This window comes from Chelon labrosus (genome assembly GCF_963514085.1).
Source record: "Chelon labrosus genome assembly, chromosome: 15".
NCBI classification, from domain to species: domain Eukaryota; kingdom Metazoa; phylum Chordata; class Actinopteri; order Mugiliformes; family Mugilidae; genus Chelon; species Chelon labrosus.
In genome coordinates, this window is record NC_140348.1 from 19,195,249 (window position 1) to 19,214,318 (window position 19,070).

At 46.7% G+C, this 19,070-nt stretch overlaps 1 protein-coding gene across 1 annotated transcript in view; it reads right to left on the minus strand.

Annotated features, from left to right (window-relative positions):
* The window catches only part of tacc2 (transforming, acidic coiled-coil containing protein 2), a gene marked incomplete at its 5' end in the record, with an annotated part of 47,338 nt that overhangs the window by 18,250 nt on the left and 10,018 nt on the right, over positions 1–19,070 (minus strand). The window contains 2 exons of the mRNA XM_084561189.1: positions 6,733–6,993; positions 10,715–11,338. Coding sequence (XP_084417315.1) covers positions 6,733–6,993; positions 10,715–11,338 — 885 coding nt within the window. The remainder of the gene's footprint in view (positions 1–6,732; positions 6,994–10,714; positions 11,339–19,070) is intronic.

Genomic DNA, 19,070 nt, shown 5'->3' on the forward strand with positions numbered 1-19,070 from the left:
CACATGTGTTCCTGAGAGGGACAGCGGGTCTGTCCTTGCTCCATGGACTCGTTGGCTCCCATCCTCAGCTAGATCTGCCACCCCTGCCCCCCCTGGCTGCTCCTGATCCCCAGCCACCCTCCACATCCACCTGCTAGACCCGGAACCCCCTTCTCCTTCTCGGCTGCGATGCTGATCCAGAGCCTGAGAGCCTGTGTCGGAGGAGGCGAGCGTTGGCTGAGCTTCTGTGCTGCAGTGCAGAGGATGAGCGAGTTCTGCTCGCATCAGGAGCAAAGCGGTGGATGATTAAGGGCTCCTCACTTCATGCCCAGCATCCCTGACTCTCTGCGCCTCTGTTGATGTGGAATCTTCCTGCCTCTCATTTGGTGGAAAAATGATGCAACACCGGGGGGGGGATGAAATGTCCAAGAGCAGAACGTAAAGGAGAGAATAATCCAAAACAAAAAGGGCAAAATAATAATCCTGCTTTCTTGCTTTCTTGCATGAGCATCTGAGGTGCCTGCTCTCTGTTTGGCTGCTGATATCGCTGAGCTGTGCTCCTGCTCTCGCTGCCTCCTCCTCCCCCCTCTTTCATCCACTCTCTCCCCTGACAGCAGACTCCTGTGCCTTTAAAAAGACAAGCGGCGTTTTTTTCCCCTTGTCTGCTCCTGCGACTGTGCAGGAGAGCCAAACAATAGAGAGACCCCCAAACCTCTGTGTTTAGCAGGCGCTTTCTCCATCACTATGTCCCCTCCTTCCTCCCACCCACAGTGAAGCGTACCTCACGAATTTGTCTTCCTCCTGCCGGGATCCCCCTTTTTTCTCACCCAGTGCATTGCAAAGCAAAAAGTGTCTTTTTTTTTGTGCCTCCTTTTCACACAATGGAAGCTTCCAACACTCGGCTCAGCCAACCAGAGGGAACCCAGACGTAAACAATGGGCTCTGAGAAACTGCATGTGTGTGTTATTCAACTCTGACCCTATTATACTCTCTGCTCTTCAAGCCTTTCCACCAGTATCTGACGTAGCATTTTTTTTAAATGTAAAATGTGTAGGAAAACAAGATTATTTCCTAAAGAGACAAAGACATGTGCTTCCTGAAATATGATCATCAAAATTTGTTACAACACTGCCTCTGTGGTGAATCCCTGGGCAGCAGACTGGGCTGATGATCTAATTTACTGACACTCTCACCAAACATTAAACTGCATCATGTGTTGTCCATCTCTGTATGACAGTCCCCAAAAATGTGTCCCGTGGGACGGAAATATGAGCACAAACCGAAGTTTCCCACTGACTGTCAAGGCGCAGTGGGAAAGACAGGCAGTGGAAATGCGAGATGAATAAATCTATTGTGCACTCATGGGAAAGGGTGAGGAATTGAGGGCTCACTACAATAGCCTGAGCCTGCAGGACCCGGAGAGAGTGGCCGTATTGAGGTTTCAGGTGTCGTCCTTTTGCCTGCGAGCGTGAGAAACACCGAATGAGAAATCTCCAGTTCTGGGGCGCAACACGTAACACAAAAGCAGGCGTTCGTGTCCAAACGCGCATTTTAAAAGGGGAGCGTTTGCATATAAACATGAAGTCCATTAACTGATGCTCACTGAATTTATTGATGCAATCCTATATGAGCCCGGTGGTCGATGTTTCACGGCCCGAGGGGGACGTGTAAAATCACTGGCCCCACTCACAGCTCCCAACACAGACCCTGGCCCCACTCACAACTCCCAACACAGACCCCTGCTAAAGCAAAAAGTATTGATTGCGACCGCCATTCCAGATACAAGTTACAAAGATGTATCTGGAGCAGAAAGCATGAACAAATGTGTGAAATACAAGCCTATATTCAAGGGAACGACGGACGTAAACATCCTCTTTTTTGTTGCCGCTTTAAGAGTCTGGCCTCGTAGTTCAACTTCAACTGCAGAAAATAAATAATTTAACAAACTCAGGCACTGGGAGATGTGGTTGTGGCAGTTTTTTTCTGAAAGATTTATAAAGGCATCCAGAAAGAATCAGGGTCATTGCGATCCACACACGTCTAGTCTGCTCGAGGGTTTTAAAGGCTGTTGCTAAGCAGACTACGCTGGTGCGGGACAATTTGTGTTTTAGGAGGAATGAGTTAAAATATAGTTTTATTAGTTAAAGACACAGAGACAAACTAAAATAACATCTTTGTACCGCTCAGTTTTAGTTGCATTAAAAATCCAAAACAGATCAGTTGAAATTAAATATAAATCGATGAGAGAGCAGATTCATTTTTCAAACACGAGATGTTTGCAACCTGTCATTAAAAGCAAATAAAACTGTATGCACTGATTGTAAATTCAAATTGGGAGCTGTGACCTGGTGGTAAGAGGTGATTGTGGCTGGTTCGATCACCAGTTTGTCCGAGGCTGCTCCACAGACACCTTGCACGGCTCCCCACTGGTCCAACTGTGTCCACTCAGATGGGTTTGCCATCTATGTACCATAAATGGCAAATAAAGCTGACTTTTTAAAGTTTGCACTTTACTCGTGGCGTCAAAGGCCTTAATTTTGGCCTTTCCTCTGTGAATTACAAGCGCTGACTCAGTGGATGATAACAAATAAAAAATACACTGTGATTCATGAAAGCATTAAGTACAAATATGGAGAGTTTCCAATGTCTGCATCATCTAATAACAGACTGTTTATCTGCAGACATTTAACTGGAAGTGCGTCTCTTTTCATATAAATAGCAAATATACATCACTGATGACACACTTATGACAAAGTGGGACACTAACTCCAAATTTGGAGGACAGATAGATCGTTGCCGGCGTGTAGAAAACGGCTCAAATGCTCAAATTCGTTTTGGCATGCTGTCAAACAAAACAGAGGAGTCTTCTGACAGAGCGATGTGAGCGATGATATCGATCGCTGATGTTATCCTTTTTCTAAAGAACCGCAGGCCAGGCAGGGTTAGAGCCTGGAGTTTTGTGTTTCACTTGCCATGAAAAGCTGAAACGCTGTCACGAACACGTCGCTTGTGGGATGGACTTCCGAGCACAGACAGTTTATCTTCCTACAGCATATGTAGGGATTCGGTGGCATTACCTGTCTGGGTGTCACAAAAGTAAATGACAAAAGCAGGGGATTTATCGGGGAACCTTAGAAAGAAGAAAAAGAAGGTTTAGATATCCATCAAGCCATTACTTTAATGGCAGACATGTGTTGTGGTCGCACAAGATAAGGGTGAGGAACCACAGCTGTTTAAAACCTCCAACCTCTAAAATGCAGTGCTTTATATCTGGCTTTTTCTGCAGTCTCACACAGATGGAGAAAAAGCTATTACTATAATCTCAAAAGCTGTTATTATAATCTCAAATTATTGCCAAATTATTCTAATAGCGTGGGAGGAGCTGACTGGAGCCCTGCGATGGACTGGCGACCTGTCCAGGGTGTACACCGCCTCTCGCCTGATGACAGCTGGGATAGGCTCCAACAGACCCCACGGCCCTTAACAGGAACAAGCGGTTACAGAAGATGAATGAATGAATGGAGCTGATTGATTTAAGGGAAATTTAAAAAAAAGAAAAAAGAAAAAAACAGCCGGACATCCCTCACTTTGTCTTAATAGCAGAAAAAAACGAGAAAGGTGTGAGGATGATTTAAATATTACTCATCCAGCTTAATGAATCATTCAGGAAAACGCCCCATTTTCATTATCTCATCATGAAAGAAGACGGTTTCCAGCCGGAAGAGAAGGGTTTAAAGCTGCATTTGTCCAGCTGGCGTGTCTTCGAGAATGATAATAAATGTCTTGCAGCTCTGATAGGGTTGTTCAGTCGCTGCAGGGACTGTTAGAATAAGTGTAGTTTATACCTAGACACATTGGCACAGATGGTGTGTGTCTGCAGGCAAAAAGGACAATCTGTTGCATCCTGTCAGACTATCCAATCCACGCTCCTGTGTTAGTACTCCACAAAGTCTCCAGCGACATCTCACAGGCCTCTCAGATATCATAAATAATCTAACAACGCACTACGCTAGCCTGGCATCTCAAAATTCTAAGACGGGTTGTGCCTATAAAGCTAAATGATACAGCTCACATCAGCCGCGAGCAAATAAACGTTTAGGCCCACAAACAAAATACATTTCAGCCCCCTCTTCAACTGAGAGCTGGCGTCTCCCTGTGTTCAGTCTTGGATGCACCACCAGGTGACTGCAGCACTCAGACAGCAGAGTGCAGACACTGGCTTTTAGCACAACATGAAGACTGGACTCTGCTAAAGGAAAACACCCTCTGCTGGTTGTAAATGAGGCTGCACTTTGAAAGTGGCTGAGTCATTCCTCCTAATAAAATAAAGTCTGTGAAATAAATGGCAAAGCCAAGAAGAGCAGCCGAGGAATGTTTAGAGCTACCGACGGGGAAACTGTGCTCGTAGTGAGAAAAAAACGATCATCGCTCAAATGCAATCAGCTTGAAAATTAAAGTCTTGAAGCTGCAGCTCTGAGTGATCACTCCGGTGCTGAACGAGGAATCGGCCGTGATGCACTGAGGGGTTCTGGTGTGTTTAAAATATCCATGTATACATTTGGCCCCTGTGCTTTTTCTATATCCACCGGTAACAAGCCACAATTATACAGTAGGCATTCGAGTTTCCATGACCACTAAGTTCACATTAGCAAATCCTGCTTCCTTTGAATTCATGTGGTAGGCGTGCATAGCGATGCCATACTGTAATTTAGTGAGTGGGGTAATAAGATCAGTTGTTGACTTAGCAGACAAAATTTGCTCAGGATTTCCCTTTGAAAATAGCAACGATCAAATGTGTAATCTTTCTAAATGTGGATCTCAGGACTGTCAAGAGTTCTGTGTCACAGTTTCTACTAGGGATTGTTTGACATGGAGGAAATACACTTCTTTGCCTTCTTGCTCAGTGTCAGATGAGTTGATTTCATCAGGAAGAAGCATGAGTCACTGTCTGTTAAGCTTAACATAAGGAAGCAGGAAGAAACAGCTTGGCTCTTGAACAAAGGTATTAAAGTCCACCTACAATCACCGCGATTTAAAGGGGAACTACTGTTTTTTACGACCTGGACCTTATTTCTGGAATAAAATACAATCATTTACTCACCCATATAACTTCTGTGTCACTTGTAGTAGTTCGCGATATATTTAGATCTGAGTATATCCATTTAGTGGGAGTGACTGGGGCACCAAAACGCAGCCTCCAAATAACACATTCCCGTTCATTTCACCAATATTTTGTTATCGTACGCTAGTGCTATTCCCCATTGAGTCTGTATGGTTCATCCACAAACTTAAAAATCGGAAAAATCAGCCATGTTGCAAAAAATAAGCAGTAGCAAATTACAGGTAAACAAGCCGACCGTCGCGGGTGCATGCGACGCTCAGAGATGACATCATCCAGGTCAGAAGACATCATCCTGGGTCTGTAGGTCAATCTACAGACTCCGGATGATGATAACAGGTAACTCTGGACTCAATGGGGAATAGCACTAGCGCATAATAACCAAATATTGGTGAAATGAACAAGTTTCACGGCAGATAATGCGTTATTTAGAGGCTGCGTCTCAGTGCCCCAGTCACTCCCATTATATGGATATACGCAGATCTAAATATCTCCCGGCTGACTACAAATGACACAAAAGTTATATGGGTGAGTAAACGGCCGTATTTTATGCCAGAAATAAGGTCCAGGTTGTAAAAAACAGTAGCTCCCCTTTAAAGCATTATAATTTGATTGTTTAAATCGAATCAAAAACAACATGTAAAAACTGTTTCTTGGCTGAGAACAGGCAAGTTCTCAGCAAGCAAAACACTGCAGGAAATTAGCGTGACCAGCAAAGAAACCATCCAGCAAACGCAGGCGTGGGCTTGTAATCTTTGGAGAGCTACACCTGTTTCGAGTCTACAGGCTGAGGCAGAGACATTTAGGAGAGAAACAAGACGGCGCACTTAAGATTCATTTCCTGTATTTGTGTCGCGTGGGTTTCACCACTGCCCCCCGTCCCTTTAGGAGACTAGTGTAAGGACCTGGGTCTGTTCACTGAAGTGAAAGAAGTTCTCTTGCCTCGTACTCCCCCCACCCTAAAAAATGTGAACCATTTTTCACAAGCCTCTATAAAACATTCTGACACCAAAGCGTTTTTCACACAGAAAAAATCGGGAAGAGAACGAGCTCACTTCAGCTCAGATTTACGCTTTCCCAGGATGTCTCTTCCAAAAAAGCGCGAAAAAAAAAAAAAAAGGGAGCAAAATCAGATCCAAACATTAACTTTGTTATTGTTTCTGCTGTTGCATTGTGTTGACATAAGCAAGCAATAATTTATTACCGCATTTTAGAAAGAGCCCAAGCAGCAGCAATGAGCTATAATAACAAGAACTATTTCTGCAGATGGTAATGTGTCGTCCTCGAGTGCGTTCGTATTTACAGAGTAGATGTGTGAACGGTATCAATCTTCCCACACAACCCATTCCTTTCAGTAAAAATAAGGACACAGAATGGGTAAGAGTATTTTGAGTAGCTGTGAGAATCAGGATCTTAAAGGTAGTTCAGTGTGCCAGGCGTCAGTTTAATGCTGTAATTTGACCTGATTTGTAGGGATAAGGGTATAGCTACTTTTCGTGAAGCAGGCTAAAGAGACTAGTGTCAGCGCTGGTCAAATCTACCGTGATGTCTAAAGGAAGTCACATGTCACATTCGAAAAGAGCTAAATGCGAGTGCTGTATATAGAAGACAGAGAAACGGTGACATGTTCATACCTTAAAGGGACAGGGCAGGGTGCAGAGGCAGGGTGATGGTCCTCACAATCAGAAGGTGCAGGAGGGGAGGCAGGGGCTGGGGGAGGAAGGCAGGGGGATGCAGGCGGGGTTGGTGGAGCTTCAAGGGTGTGACTTTCCTGGGGTGTTGCAGTGAGAGTTGGGAACTCTGGGTGGGCAGACAGAAGGTGGTGCTCGGAGATGGGAGGTGAGGGGGAGACAGGGGCGGGGAGATCCCTCTCGGCCTGCTCAGCGAGGGAGGGCCTGCAGGGGAGGTAGCACAAAACATCACGTAAATAACATCAATGTGACATTTTTGGAGCGCTCGCACTTCATTTTCCGTCACGTTTCGGCACAGACGACGCCCGAACTTACCTCAAAGCGGACAGAGCGCTCTGCTCTGCGCAGTCATCTAAACCTAGAAGTGACTTGAAAAATAAAAAGCTCACTCCAACCATCCTAAGAACGCTTTCTCAACTCCTCTCAACCGTCCCGTGGCACGACAGTCCATGCTTGCTCTACTTGCCGTCTGTAGAGAAGTGGCCTCTTCGAGGAGAGTCTCTGTCATCAGTGGCCACCTGGTGGAGTGGATTTGGACTTGATCCAGGCCCGTCTTATCAGGAGTGGTAGGCTCTCTAATCTGACAGGCAATGCGATGGACGCCCATGCAGCTGTTCCCCACTTGGGGCATGCCTCCTGTTTTAACTCTAAAAATATCCCAGTAGGCTCTTCCACAAAATAGAGCTTCACAATACCTCCATCTACTAAAGGACGTGTACAGCGTTCAAGTAAACCGTCTGCTGAGCTCCTTTCCAGCTCCTTTCAGAGCTTCTGAAACAGAGCCCTGTTATTCTCCATCTCTACCCAGTAAAGTCAGAACTTAATAACGTTTAATGAGGGCGTGTGTGCTGTTCTTAAGGGCGCAGCGAGCTACGGTTTACATCTCAACTCTGGTGTGGTTCCCATCATTCCATTACAAAAAGCGCTGAATTCTTTCTAATTGATGCGGGGCGGGCGCATGCAGCGCCGTACAGGAATTTTTATTTGGTCAGAAACTTACACCAGCAGGCCAACGCTATACATGTGTCAGCATCTGAGGCCAACTTGGCACATGCAGCCTGGAAATAGAAACAACCCAGTCACAATATACTTTCAGCAAACTGTTATAAGACTGGCTCCTGCCTCCATAAAGGGGAAATGACAGTTTCGAAGCAAAAAAGTAATCAAGCTGAGGGAGGCGACGCGATTGTTGGGAAATAAGATTACGCTCCAGGACACCGGTGAAGTGTACGGTATAAACTGATCCGCTACCTTTTATATGGAGGCATTTTCAGCTCGGTGCTGCTTCTGGACACGATGAGAATGTAATTACGGCAACACATCACACAGCCATTCATTTCAGTTTTCCTTTACTGCAGGCATTAACACCTGGATGCTGTCTTACACAGTTTTGTACTATTAGTAATTCAGCTGTGTGCAAGGCATTACTCAAGGACACCTCACAGGCAGGTCAAGGCAAGATTTGGTAGTAGGTCGTAAGTATAGTAACATCAAACCTCCGTTTTTTTTACTGCGCCGTATTCACGCCACACACACGTACAAATTTTATGTAATCTACGGGAAACAGCTGGACTCAAACGTCCAGGCAGCGAGGTTTAATGCCAGTCCAGAGCTGTAAATAAAACCAGCTGAAGGAAAGTGCTGCAATGATGGGAGGACCATTTTTGTCCCGCAGCCAAACCCGCTAGCTCACTGTCTTCACACACACACACAACAGAAACCCTGTAAATACTATAAAAGCATACTTTATAAATTAACCAGTTCTCTTCTGCCATTGCTTTGGCACCGATTAAACTATTATCGAGAAGCGTGCTAGAATAGATGACGTCAGCCTCTTCACTCGTGCCGGAGAAAAAAAGGCAAACGAACCTACTATCGCCATGGCAACAGGTCTATTTACAGTACAGTGTGGGCTATAGCACATCCTACTCCATATTTATTTAAGAAACATGGATGGGGAATATCCTTATAGCGTAAGACGCTAAATAGTCACAGCTGCTCTGAAGTTTGAGAGGTGAAATGAAAAAATGTTTGATTAAAAAAATAGCTGTTAGAATATTATTTAAAGTCATATATAATACAGCAAGACAGCAAGTGGGCCTTTAAGTTTCGTGGAAGCGCCAAAATCATTTATTAACCCGTGTTAATTTTTAAAAGTCTGCCAGTCATACTGGATGTTTTGGAAAATTCACAATCATTAGCTCCAGAGAAGGAAGCACAACATGCTCCAACCTGTATCATTTTTTTTCAATGGAAGGAGGAACACCGTTTATTTCGCAACTTTGTTCAGGAAAAGGCTCCTGTCCTTCCGTCTTTCTACGTCCCTCCACCCATCTGGTGAGGTCAGCAGAGGCAGGGCGTAATTAGCGCGAGTTACCTACGGACCATCTGCTGCGAGCACCTGGAAGGACTTACTGCACACAAACATTTACTGTAGACGCACACATGCTGAGAAAAAACAGGGCTGCTACTTTCTGACAACTCACCCAGACTTCAGCCAGTGGATGAATCCATCACGCGACTTCAGAGGGAACTACAATCAACGTCTGAATCTTCTGAGAGTTTACTGTACTCCGAAACAGTCCCGGTCCTTCTCTCCTCTGACTGCGGCTCCGGCCGACTCTGTCATGCACACTCACACCACAGCACATGCTCAAGTGTTTCCCTGAACCCTGGCTTTTGTTCCACTCTGTCTGGTCTGCGCAAATGACTTCAGAGGGGCTGAGTGCCTGCCCAAATTCCTCCCACTACAAGCTTCAGTTCACAAAGCCGCACAGACTGAGCAGGACTGACAGCTAGGACAGCCTCTAGGGGCGGAGGCAAAAAAAAAAACACATGTACACACAGATATCTTCGGCCGTCCCATTCCTGCCTCTGCCACATGTATGGAAGGGTTACTATATCATTTCACGGAAACCAGGTGGAAACACCACTGTTGTTGTTCCTCTTTCCTACTCTGAACCAAGCTGCATGTCTCCAACAGCAGTGACGGGACAAGTGTTGAGACTGACAGGCAGCAAGTGCTGCTCTGGCATGTGGGATGGCTCCTCGGCATGCGGCAGGAGAGAGTGACAAATATGGGAGATATCAGGGATAAGGAAAGGAATGGAAATAATAGGAGATTAAATGCTTCAGTGTGCATGTTTTCGTCAGTAAAAGAACGAAATATATGAGAAGTTAGTCGAGCAAGAGCTCTTGAAATACTAACATAAATACCCGCCTGGAGGTGGAACCAGACGACACGCAAGTTTATTATGTGTATTTAACTCAGCCAGAAATTTTAACAACATAAAGGGTTCACTGCCATTACATCAACCACTACAAATCCGCGGGACCCCGGCTCATTCGTCCAATCAGACACCGTTAAACCGCTGCAGACAGAAACAACCCGCCAGACGACCTCCAAGTGTCTGAAAGCCAAACAAAGCCACCGAGGGGAACTCTCTCCAAGCGCATGGAAATCCATTTTAAATGTGTGACGGACAGGGCAGGACAGTGTGTGTGTGTGTGTGTGTGAGCTGTAAACCACATGTCCCCCCTGAGATTTTCCAAAATAACGTTTGCTGCAGTGAAAATTGTCTCTGATGCGTCACTGAAAAGGAAATGTTGTGATATATTTTAGAGAAGGGATCAGGTCTAAAGCGTGGATTGCAAATCATTCTGATGTGGTTTCCTGTTGGAAAGTCACTTAACCACAAAAAAAACTTAGATTTCAGTCAGTTAGGGATTACAAGGACACGATTTCCTAAGTGCAGACCTCATATATGAGCTGTAAAAGTTGGTAGCTGCCTTCTAGAGAAACTTTATGGTTTACTCAAACTGGTCATTTACACCATACAACAAGTATCAGGACAATAAATGGAAATGATTATCTTCCCCGTGAAAATAACATTTTAAATGACTTGTTTTTACAAAGATGACTCACCAACTCTCCTGTAGCTCTGCAGTAGGATTCTCAACTGTTTCTGTCGCTGCAGTTTTCTCAGCTGGGACTTGAAATGGCTCCACAGGTGGGATCTCTGCTGGTTTTTCCACTAGCTCCTCTGGCAGCTCACTGACCAGCTCCTTCTCTGGTTGCGGGGGCTCTGCTTCTGGTTCTTCATCCTTTGTTGGTTCTATGGATTCAATCTCATTTGGTTCGGTTGGTTCTGGGATCTCTTCTGTCCTTTTCGTTGGTTCTAAGACCTCAGCCTGCTCCTCTGATGCTTCTGTAGAACTTACTGGCTTCCTAAACTCTTCTGGAGGCTCTTCTTCTTTCTTTTTTGCCCCTGAAAGCTCGTCTTTTATCTCTTCTTCTGGGAGCTTTACTTTTGTGCTTTGTTCTGGTTTGTAAAGCTCTGCTGCTTGTCGTGTTGGTTCTGGGAGATCTGCTGCCTTTTTCAAAGGCACAGGAAGGTCTACTGGCTTCTTCAGAAGATTTAAAGATGGGATTTCTGTTGTCTCCTCAGCTGCTTGAACCTCTGGTGGGATCTCCTCTTGTCTCGGAGGAGCACACTCCTCAGTGGGAGTGAGAAACTCTAGCTGTGGAGACTCCAGAGATGGGAGGGGTCTGGAAAAAAAACAATAAGAAGAGGGGGGTTGGTGGATTTGTTGGTTAGTTTACAGCACATGCTCAAGGAATGACTGACAAATCACAAATGTGTGTGTTTACCGGGGCATGCGTCACTACAAGACGGGAGTATATGCGCGTATGTGTGTGTGTGCAGAAGTACTGTAGGTATGCTTGTGTTGTTGTTGTGTTGTGCTGCAGTGTGTTTTGTGGGAGAAAGCGTCTCATTCTTGCCCTGGAGACCAGGCACGATGTCACAGCTGATGTCACCCCTTTGAATATAAAGGGCTGCATTACATCCACCAGAGTTCAGCAGACGCAGTCATCTGACCCGAGCTCCGGTTGATACAAAGTGCAGCTCTGTGTTTACCTCCTCATTCATATTCATTGTCACACTGCTCCTCGAAATAACACTCCAAATGAACATGGCGTTACCAGAATGCTAAGATATCTGTCTGAGGCCGATTCATAATCCTTTTCTCTCTTCTTCCTTCCTCTCTATCCTTTATCTTTGTCACGAACTTGAGCAGATCATGTGTGACAGCGTGCTAACGTGCTTGCTAACGTGCTACTCTGTGTACGCATTAAGCCGTCGCCATAATGACCTCCTCTGACGTTTTACATCTTTTTTAATCACCCTTAAGATATTTCGCTCGTGTAAAAAATTTCAAACGCACACATGCTCTTGTTGTTTACCTTGAGGTCTCCACTGTGTTCACTTGTTCACTCTGAGAGTGGGACGCGGCTTCTTTTAGCGCCCTTATCCAGCTTGTATCTGGTTCCTGGGCTGTTAGTCCAGGAGCGGGACACTCTGACACATCAGCAGCCTCTATGTTCACGGACACTTGTTCAACAGGAGGACTGCAGGCAGGAGCTTTTTCGGGGGATTTTGCTTCATGCTGAGAAGCAGCAACAATGGGGGTTGTCACAATATCATGCCGGGGCTCTGAAAGTAACACCTGATCATCCGGTATTGGGGCCACAGTGGAGGTTGATGAAAAGTCTTCCTGGCACTTTGACAATAAATCAGACTTTAAATCAGTTTGATAGTTGTCTATTTCTGCTGCCTTGTTACCAACAACGCTCCCCTCAGAGGGACAAACAGACGTCTCCGAGCTGCTCGACGCCTCGCTTTGAATGAGGCCTGCAGCTTTGACTGACCCCGAGCCACTGTCTTCTTTAGCATTCCCGGTTAAATTTACAGCCCCCTGCTTTTCTATTCCTTCACTGTCCCTTACTTTAATCTCACTTTGTTCCCCTCCCCGGCTGCTAACTTTCTCTCCGTCCAACGCTGCTTTATCTTCTTTTGTGTTCACCTCAACGTCAGAGCCTTTTATGGGCGCTTGTACCACTGGGCTTCTTTGTGTGGCTAAAGTTTCATTGGAGCTCTGTTGCTCAAGAGGCACGCACACTGTATCCTGAATTTCACACTCCCCACTTTCACTAATGCTGCTGCTGCTTTTCGCGGCCGTGGCAGCGCTGAAAGCCTTTTCCCCACTTCCTGGTTGCCCAGTAGGATCTGGCAGAGCGCTGAATACCTTTGTATGAATTTCTTCAGCCTGCTCTGCACTTGGCATTACGGGTGTATCAGTGTCCTGGCTATCTGCGCTGGGCTTTGATGAAGCTGAGACTTGGGGAGGAGAGCTCTCATGCTGCTGTGAAGCAGACTGAACAGATACAGCAATGTTCTTTGACGTGCCAGGTTCACCATATTGGTCTTGACAGGCAGATGATATGTGACTTTTTTGCTGACCTTTACCATCCAGATCACTCACAAACTCGTCGTCAGGCGTTAAATCTGCACCCCTACCTCCCCCTAACCCGGGGCTTTCCTTTACGTCTATCTCCTGTGTTGTCTCACCTACATGAGAGCAAGCTGTTACTATCTCTATGTCACCTGAGGCATTTCTCTCAGCCATCATACCCGTCTCATTTAAATCAAGGTGAGATGGCACCCCATCAACCCCTGGTAAAGCTCCCTCACTTTTATCTGCACCCATCACTCCTTCACTACCAATTTTGTCGTCACCCATCGGCTCCTCTTTGCTTCCCGCCTGACTCAAACTCCCAACAGACACATCTCCTTCCTCTGCCGCCCCTTCCACTCCCTGAACCAGTGCTTGGGTCTCACTGTCTGTCTTTTCTCCCCCCTCCAGACAGCCACCTGACAATTCCTCTGTGGGATGTCTGGACCCCAGACGCTGTGGCGGCTGCTGCTGCCGTTGCTCCTGTTGCTGAGCAAAACAGTCGGGTTCGGGTGCGGACTGCGATTGGCCAGGAGCTACGCTCGAATCTGGTGCAGAGTCAGAGCTGCATTCCAGTGTCGCTGCCAGAGTTTGGTGCAAATTCTGGTCATAAACAGTCTGAGGTTCAGTGCTTGAGTCAGCACGCAGCACGTCTTCAGATGCAGGTGTGCTGGTAGATAAGGAAGACGTTTCCCTTAATGGCGACTCAGTCTTTTGTACTTTATGTTTAAGTGGTGGCTGCAGGGCTCCAATTTCCTTCACAGCTTCTTTATCTGTTCCATTACTCTCTTGTGGTGTTGTGCCTGTCTTTCCTGTGTGCAGCGTGCTGCTCTCTGCTGCTTCCTTTTGATTATCCATTGTTTCCTCACCAGCTTGTTCCTTTTTCTCGTCAAGCAGCACCGAGGTCTCGTCGCCCACTTTGTGTTTTTCTTTCACATTTTCTTGTGTAATTTTACTATAAGCCTCATCGGTGGGCAAGTCAGAGCTGAGTGGGCAGCTGGCATTTATGAGGTCATCCCTAATGGATGCTTCACAAATAACAGGTTTAATGCCAATAGAGTCTGGCTCAGCATGAGTTAGAGAAATTGCATTATCAGATTCACCCTTTGCCTGAACATCATCTGCACCAGGGGGCAGATTTTCCACTTGTGAAAAGGGAGTTACAAGATTATTGGTAACAGAATTCCCAGCTAGAGACTCCTTAACATCATTTCTTTCCTCCACGTTTGGACAAATCTCATTTGCTTTAACATCGCTGCGTTCCAGATCCTTTGCTAAACACACTCGTGCCAAATCCCTGCCTTCCACCTCTCCGGAGACGTTGGTGCTGTCACCGTCGGTACTGTTGTTATCTGTCTGCTCAGGAAGGGATACATCACTGTCATTAATGAACTCCAAATGACTCAACATCGGGCCAGGAGGCTGCAGCACAAAAGCAGGATTACTGGCAGAACTTGATTGGTCAGTGGCTGTCACGTCTGAAGTCAATGATTCTTTCTTTGTCAGATCAGTAGAGTCAATTGTTGACTCAAGCTGGTCACTGGGATCTGTGCTGACTAGTCCACTAGGAGGTGTCTCATCTAACTGGGTGGGAGGCGGATGACTGGGAGCAGAGTGGGTTGCACAGGTCAAGGTCACAGATTCAAGTTTTGATTTGACATCAGTTAAAGGCTGACAGGAAACATCGTCAACCGGAAGCACAAAACTAGACGAGAGATCACGCTGGGTCCCTTCTTTTTCTTCCAGATTGACTGAACTATCACTTATTAAAGGTGACTCACGAGGCTGTTCACTCTTAACTTCGTCTTTAGATTCAGTGGTTAACATATTAATATCCTTATCCTTAGGTAAACGCTCATATACAGCACCTGTTTCCGTCTCTTCTTGCTCTGTCACCTTTGCTGTCGCCTCTTCAACTTTTAGATGCTCAGTATCAGAAATGACACTTCCTGGTGTTTGTAAAAGGTCAAAAGACGCTTTATTACCAGTCTGATTGTTCTCAACAGGACATGGAAGTTGTTTTGAGCTGGCCTCAGTCACCGGCTGTACATCTACAGTGTTTGTCTCCAAGTTGTCATGACCTGAGTGATCTACAGCAGAGCTCTCCTTGGTGTCTTTATTCCCCATATCCCCTTTATCCAACTGTACACCGGCCTGTGGCTTTGGAGAGTCAGCCGAGCTCCGTATTGCTGCATCATCCTTAGTGAGGACTTCTGGCTTCTTCAAGCTGAGAAAGTCTGGAAAGGTGTAGCTAGCCTCAACAACGGGATACCGCAGGTTCTCGTGAACAGTCAGCGGCGGCAAAGAGGCGCAGTCTAAAGCCGTCCCTGGCATGTTCCTGACATCCACAGAAGAGCTGCCCTTTCCCTTCACATTGTCTGCAAAGTGAACTCTGTTGTTACCTCTAGCGCTGTCACATAAATACACACCCACTCCAGACATAGCAGGGCTGCCGCTGTTGCTCTGGATATGAGCTTCGACTTGGAACTCAGCTGCACTGTCGGCGCTCCTTACTTCTGTTGTGCTACCGGGTTGAACTTGTTGATTGTTGCTTGCTTGTTGCTTTACTGGGATTTGCTGTGAAGTAGTCAAAGGCTGAGGTGAGATTGAAGGCAGGAACACTTGGCTGTAGTTTGTTTCCGTGACGGATGACTCCTCACGAGTGCGTCCCAGAGACGACGCTTGCTCTGAAATCAAGTTTAGTTTGAGATCAGCCCTTATTCCTCCATTCGCGCTGCTGGAGCTCTGTGCAGTTGGAGTAGGGAGAGGTGCAGCGCTACTCTGCTCCTGGCAGGGGTGAAGGAGACGGTCCTGTTCGGCGCAGATGCTCTCAGTGACGGTTGCCGTCGGCTCACTCTGTGACTTCAGCTGTGACTCGGCAACATCAGTGGGCGGACACGTTTCAGTCTTGTCTGATGACACCCCAGTAGCAGAGCTTTGTGGCTGGCTGAATGAACTGTGCACTCTAGCCAGCCCTCCTTTCTCTCCCACCTCCTCTCCTCCTCCTCCTCCTCCTCCCTCTCCTGCTTTCTCCGATCCAGCAGCTCTGTGATCCTGACAATCAGGACCAGTGAGTAGCCCAAGGGGAGAAGTATTGATATATGCCTCCGACCGGAGTGGCTCCTTCTCTGCTTCTCCCTCCTCGGCTGGCGAGATCTCCGTGTCTGAAATGCGCACCGTCGTCTCCGTCGGTCCCTTAATTTCAGTCTCTGCCGAGTTGTGTGGCATTTTGCTGCTGCAGCTTTTCTCACAGGCAGCCTGTCCCTCTTTGGCTGAGAATGCAAGTGAGCATTTTCCCTGTGAACCGATTAACGGGAGCTGAGGAGAGCTGCCCAGGAGTTTGTCTCCCTCTCCATCGGCAGCGCAGAGGCACTTTTCTATTCCTATGAATTCTTTTTCTCCTACTCCTTTCTCACTCTCTGCAATCGCTCCACTAGCCTCCCTCTCCAGTGAATCACGCCTCACGCTTTCTCCCTCTCTCTTGCTTTCTATCACTTCTGGCAGTGTGGGTGTTGTCAGTGGCAACGCAGCAACCACCATTAAAGCCTGTTCAAGGGCACTTTCCACGCTACTCTCTCCCACACAAGTTGTGCTGTCAGAGAGTGGGCTCTGATCCTCCTGCGTGAGTATTTTTGCTCCTGTGGTAACTACAGCCTCCTCTGTTTGTGCATCTGATATCTGATCACTGGGAGCAGCTGGGTCGATAGCAGCAGTTTGGACGAATGTCGTGGGTGTCTTTTGGTTGTCAGTTTCACCTCCGGTTACTTGTGGCCCCATGCGATCCATGGAACTTGGTGCATCCTGGTTATGTGACTGATGAGGCCTCTGTGAAAGAGTCTCGTTGGACACAGGTGAAGAGGCTGAGGCAGTAAGATGATCCGGCCTGCTGTGAGGGGATGATAGTGGGGGGCTGGAGATGGGTTTTCCCTCTGGACTCAGCTGCTGCTCGTAATCAATGCTATTATCAAGCTGTTCCCCGCAAATCACATCCTGTTCTTCTGACACTGATTCAACATTCGCTAGAGGATCTGTGTGATTTCCTGTATTTAAGAGCGACGCAGCCTGCTCTTCATTTTCAGACTGTGCAACTGTCTTTGCGGCGCTCTTCTCCGTCTTTTTCTTTTTCCTGTGTTTCTTTTTCTTTGCCTCTTTGTTCTGCTCAGTTGGTTTGTCGCTTGCAGAACCCGTCTGTTTTGCAGCTCCTGACTTATTCTCCCCCGTGTGATCGTCCGTTAGGGTCTGTGCCTCTGCCCTCAGCTCTAATAACGTACCTTTACCCGTTAACTGAGCGCTACACTCTGATGAATCTATAACTGAATTATCGGTATTAGTTTCAACTGTACAAATGTTTATCTCATCACTTTGGTTTTCCTTTGTTGTGTTTGCAGTCTCTGTTATTGCCACCAAGGATTTTTTCCTATCCACTGTATTACTCTCCTCAGTAGCTGGATCAAAATGTCCTTCACTTGGATCCTTTTTCTGTTCATTGAACACAGCATGTTCTTTAAATGAATCTGTTCCTATTTCTAATCGTATGCACGGGGGCGTTTCCTTCGGTTCATCTGTCTCGGTTTCTTTCTTTGGCTCAATCTCTCCACATTCATCCAGACTCTGAGTTACTTTTGTCTCCCCGTCTGTCTCTTCTGTCCCTGCGCTATCCTCAGTGCCCAGTATGTAATTCCTGAAACTAAACACAACTGTATCGTGCTGACTGTTTGCTGCCTCACAGTTTCCATGTGTACTCTCGTTTCCATGGCCCCCGTTGCTATGCCCCGGCTGGACCGTGATTGGAGGCAGCGACGATGACTCACTAGACTTATTAACCGTCCCTTCTCCAGTCATCTTCCCTACATCGTTAACTGTCTCAGGCACAGTCGGGCTGCGGCGCTCTGTGGGAGTGAGCATGCCCAGGGATGCCATTTGCTCTTCACATTCCTTGAAGGCTTCTTGGAGCTCCCAGTCTAAGACAACGGACGAGGAAGGGGTCAGGGGTCGGCCGCCCGTGTAAGGTGTGGCAGCAGGCCGAGGTGATGGCTGGACATCTGTGATAACTGGGTCGCAGCCATGAGGCCTGGGGCAAGGGTGGGGTGACAGAGTTAGGACTCGGCAGGCGGACAGCTGCTCATTCCACGATGCCACAGAGCGCTGCCGTTGGCAGAGTGGAAGCCCATGCACAGGCACAGCACTCAAAAATGTACAAAGGCACAACCACACACAGGCTCCCTCAGAAGAATTATCAGCTGTTTGTGCAAATCTGTTCGTGCACACCAAAACACACACACACACTGTTTATGTGGGCATTACACTAAGCAGCATTTGTGCACATTTCCCCATTTTTTGCTAACCTTTTAAGCCTTAAAATATGATAAGGTTTCATTATATTTGGCGTGACTGTCCAACAGTAGTTTAATTCAAAGATTTAAATTTGCTTTGATATATTGAAATTATGAACAATTGCTTTCATATCTCTCAATAATTGCTTATCTTACAAAACAGTTTTTTGTCAAGCATAGTGACTATTATGACCAAATGCTACATACACCAATCAGGCATAACATTATGACCACCTTCCTAATATTGTGTAGGCCTCCAAAACAGTTGTGACTCATCAGAGAATGGACATGAGCCTTCTGAGGGTGTCCTGTGGTGTCTGGCAACAGATTGTTGTCAGTGGGGGCCTTTGGGTCCAGTGGGTTGAGGGGAGGGACCTCTGTGGATCATCCCACAGATACTTGATCAGTTTGGGATCTAGTCAATTTGGAGGCCAGGTCAACACCTTGTGCTGTTTTTCATGTTTTTTAGTTGTTCCTAAGGTGTTTTTGTGTGTGTGCCTTTGTCAGGCTGCATCCTGCTGGGGATGGCTGCTGACATCAAGGAGTGTCATTGCTATGGGGTGGGGGTGGCTGGTCTGGTCTAGGTTGGTGCTACATGTCTAAGAAACATGCACACGGATGCCTGGTCCAAAAGTTTCCCAGCAGAACATTGTA